Source organism: Eptesicus fuscus, chromosome 6 (assembly GCF_027574615.1).
Source record: "Eptesicus fuscus isolate TK198812 chromosome 6, DD_ASM_mEF_20220401, whole genome shotgun sequence".
NCBI lineage: Eukaryota > Metazoa > Chordata > Mammalia > Chiroptera > Vespertilionidae > Eptesicus > Eptesicus fuscus.
The window spans coordinates 80,417,884-80,422,278 of NC_072478.1; the positions used below are offsets into that span (position 1 = coordinate 80,417,884).

The 4,395-nt window shown below is 46.8% G+C and overlaps 1 protein-coding gene across 1 annotated transcript; it reads left to right on the plus strand.

Moving 5' to 3' along the window:
• Positions 1–583: 583 nt before the first annotated feature.
• LOC114231882 (protocadherin gamma-A1-like) lies at positions 584–3,117 on the plus strand. The gene has a single exon (XM_028146865.2). It carries the CDS (start codon positions 682–684, stop codon positions 3,115–3,117), a length of 2,436 nt encoding a protein of 811 aa, XP_028002666.2. The 5' UTR covers positions 584–681.
• The last annotated feature ends 1,278 nt before the right edge of the window (positions 3,118–4,395 follow it).

Genomic DNA, 4,395 nt, shown 5'->3' on the forward strand with positions numbered 1-4,395 from the left:
TTTTAAAAGTCTAGCTTATATTCTAGAGGTTCGTTTTTCCATTTGACTTTTCATCCTCACAGGTCAGTGGATCATCTATGTGGCCTGATAAGTTATCAAGTGGTCAAAATATACCACAGAGTGGAGGGGTGATTTTTGTCCCCTTTGTGGTATTCCCTCTGAACAGCAAATGGGGAAAGCAGATAGCTTGGGAACACTGAGTTTCTATTGAATGCTGCAATTTAGCAATATTTAGATATGATTAAATAAATGAAAATAGTTTCTCCTTTTCACACATATATTGTACAATGCTTAACTATTTCCTTAACAAATAAACTAAGACTTGATCGATAAGGTTAATGAGAAGAGAATATTTATTACAAAAGAGTGCAGTAACTGGTTATGACTCTAGGCGCCGCTGTTCACCAGTCTGGGAGGTACAGACAGCACGCGCGCCGCGCGCATTCACCACCCCCTCCCCCCGCCCCCGCCACCACCACCAAAAAAAAAAAAAAAAAAAAAAGCTTCTTAGAACCTCCATCACCGCCAGATTGAAAACAGTCTCCCTGAGGCTGCTCAGACCCTGTTCCTGTTCCACTTTCTGCTCTGGATTCTCCTGAAAATTCAGTTAATTTAGGCTCAGAAGTGCAGAGGAACAATACCCTTGGTACCGGACTGGGAGAAAACTGAAGCGAGAAAGCAATGGCGATTTGGGTGAAGCTGCCCGGCTATAGCGGGCTGGTCCTGCTGTTCCTTTTCCTGGGGCCGTTGTTGAAAGCCCGGGCTGGAAAGATCCGCTACTCGGTGCCAGAAGAGACAGACGAAGGTTTCTTCGTGGGCAATATCGCCAAAGACCTAGGGCTACAACCCCAGGAGCTGGCGGAGCGAGGAGTCCGCATCGTCTCCAGAGGTAGGACGCAGCTTTTTGCTCTGAATACCGGAAGCGGCAGCTTGGTCACGGCGGGCAGGATAGATCGCGAGGAGCTCTGCGCTCAGAGCCTGCAGTGTCTGGTGAGTTTTAACATCTTGGTAGAGGATAAAATGAAGCTTTTCCCTGTTGAAGTGGAAATAATTGATATTAATGATAACACTCCCCAATTCCAGTTAGAGGAAGTGGAATTTAAAATGAATGAACTAACCGCTCCAGGTACAAGGATTCCTCTGCCTTTTGGGCAAGACCTTGATGTAGGTATTAATTCACTCCAGAGCTACCAGCTCAGCTCCAATCCTCATTTCTCCCTGGATGTGCAGCAAGGAGCTGACGGGTCCCAACCCCCAGAGATGGTGCTGCAGAGTCCCCTGGACAGGGAAGAAGAAGCTGTCCACCACCTCCTCCTCACGGCCTCTGATGGGGGCAGCCCAGTCCTCTCCGGAACTCTCCGGATTCGTGTTCAGGTAGTGGATGCAAATGACAACCCTCCAGCATTTACTCAAGCACAGTACCACGTGAGTGTCCCGGAAAACGTGCCCCCGGGCACTCGGCTGCTCACAGTAAAAGCCACCGACCCAGATGAAGGAGCCAATGGGGAAGTGACATACTCCTTTCATAATACAGACCAAAGAGTAACCCAGATATTTCAATTGGATTCTTATACAGGAGAAATATCAAATAAAGAACCCTTGGATTTTGAAGAATACAAAATGTATCCAATGGAAATTCAAGCTCAGGATAGTGGAGCTCTTATGTCTCGAACTAAGGTGCTGATCAAAGTTCTGGACGTAAATGATAATGCCCCAGAAGTGACCATCACCTCTGTCACCACTGCAGTCCCAGAAAACTTTCCTCCTGCAACCATAATTGCTCTTATCAGTGTGCATGACCAGGACTCTGGAGACAATGGTCATACTACATGTTCCATTCCTGGAAATCTACCCTTTGAATTAGAAAGGCTAGATGATAGTTATTACCGTTTAGTGACAGAAAGAACACTGGACAGAGAACTTACCTCCAGGTACAACATCACAGTAACAGCAACGGATCAGGGAACTCCAATGCTATCTACTGAAATGAGCATTTCATTGCAAGTGACAGATATCAACGACAACCCCCCAGCCTTCAGCCAGGACTCTTACTCCACGTACATAGCAGAAAACAACCCCAGAGGAGCCTCCATCTTCTCCGTGACAGCCCATGACACTGACAGCGATGAGAATGCACAAGTTACCTACTCCCTGGCAGAGGACACCATCCAGGGGGCACCTCTGTCCTCCTATGTTTCCATTAACGCAGACACTGGCGTCCTGTACGCGCTGCGATCTTTTGACTATGAGCAGCTTCGGGACCTGCAACTGAGAGTGACTGCGCATGACAGCGGGGACCCTCCGCTTAGCAGCAACGCCTCCCTGAGCATATTTCTGCTGGACCAGAACGACAACGCGCCCAAAATCCTGTATCCCACTCTCCCCACCGATGGTTCCACTGGCGTGGAGCTGGCCCCCCGCTCTGCAGAACCTGGCTACTTGGTGACCAAGGTGGTGGCAGTGGACAGAGACTCAGGCCAGAACGCCTGGCTGTCCTACCGCCTGCTCAAGGCCAGCGAGCCAGGGCTGTTCACGGTGGGGCTGCACACGGGAGAGGTGCGCACTGCGCGGGCCCTGCTGGACAGAGATGCGCTCAAGCAGAGCCTGGTGGTGGCTGTTCAGGACCATGGCCAGCCCCCTCTCTCTGCCACTGTCACACTCACTGTGGCTGTGGCTGACAGCATCCCAGATGTCCTGGCCGACCTGGGCAATCTGGAGCCCTCCGCTGACCCTGATGACTCCAACCTCACTCTGTACCTGGTGGTGGCAGTGGCTGCTGTCTCCTGCGTCTTTCTAGCCTTTGTCATCATCCTGCTGGCGCTCAGGTTGAGGCGCTGGCACACGTCACGTCTGCTCCAGGCTTCAGGAGGCGGGTTGGAGGGCCTGCCTGCCTCGCATTTTGTGGGCGTGGACGGGGTGCAAGCTTTCCTGCAGACCTATTCCCACGAGGTCTCGCTCACGGCGGACTCGCGGAAGAGTCACCTGATCTTCCCGCAGCCCAACTATGCAGACACGCTCATCAGCCAGGAGAGCTGCGAGAAAAAGGATTTTCTATCAGCACCTCAGTCTTTACTTGAAGACAAAAAGGAAATACTTTCGCAGGTAAACTTTTTGTAGTAAATTTACCTGGATAAAAAGAATCCCTTGGTTCGCTTACTTGCTTTCCCTCTTTACTGCAAGCAGTTCTATTTCCCATATATCTTTGTAGATTTCTATTGGCACATCCTGGGAAATCATTATTAATTGTTTATATCCAGCATATTTATCATTGTTCTTTCATTGAAAAGGAGACTGTAGGTGATTGGGTGAAGAGTATGTGTGAAGTGCCACTTCAGTGGTGAAGGAGCACTGCCTTCTAACATCATTTTGCTTGCCTCTCACCAAATAGTGTGTTTTTTCTTGGTTTACATTGCCTTATCTGGCAAGGGTAGGCTATGACTAGCAAGGACACACCAATATTTATGTTACTAATAGTGTTTTCAAATTTCTTTCCATTACAAACACCTCCTAATTTATTCCTAAATATAATGTAGAGGTCATCTGTCAGGTGTCAGGGTGCTATTTTATTTGGGGGACATTTAAAGAAGTAAAGATTTTCTAAAATAGTAATTTTAATTGTGTTGGTATAAAATTATGACACATAAAATGTTTAAGTTACTTATAAAATGAAGTAATAAAATGAATGATAGAAAATTGACTATGCAATTTGAGAATTAGTTTTTTTGTTTGTTTGTTTATCCTCACCAGAGGATATTTTTTCTATTGATTTTTAGAGAAAGTAGAAAGGAGGGAAGCAGGGAGGGAGGGAGAGGGGAGGGAGAGAAACATTGGTTGCTTCCCCTGTGGGATAGAAGCTGCACCCAAAGTACACGTCTTTGACTTGGAATCAAACCCACGACCCTTTGGTGCTCAGGCCAATGCTCTAATACTGAGCCACGCAGGCCAGGACTATATCCCATTTTAATGTGTGTCTTAGCTCTTCACACACACACAAAAATGTATCATAGGGGAGTAAGTCCTTGCTTTGATTTACTTACTATGCTCCAATAAATTACAGAGATATATAAAATATAAAAAGAGGAAAGCAAAAGCATAGTAAGGCACAAATAAAAGATACAAATTTAAATGGATGAAAAGTGAAAAGAAAAGTGAGCCAGACTAAAGCTGTGGGAGTTCTAATCTTGGATTTAGATGAAGGCAGTGAAGGTCAGGAGGTTGTTTCAGCAGTGGAATGGAGACAAAAGTGCTTCAGGCTAAACAAGGGACCTGAGCCAGGCTTACTACTTAAATGCAAAATAAGCAATTAGGCCCCTAAGCTACTTAAAAAGGGGAAATTGCATAAAAATGCTGCCTACCAAATCCTTTGGTCATAACTTGCAAGCCTAAGACCAAGGG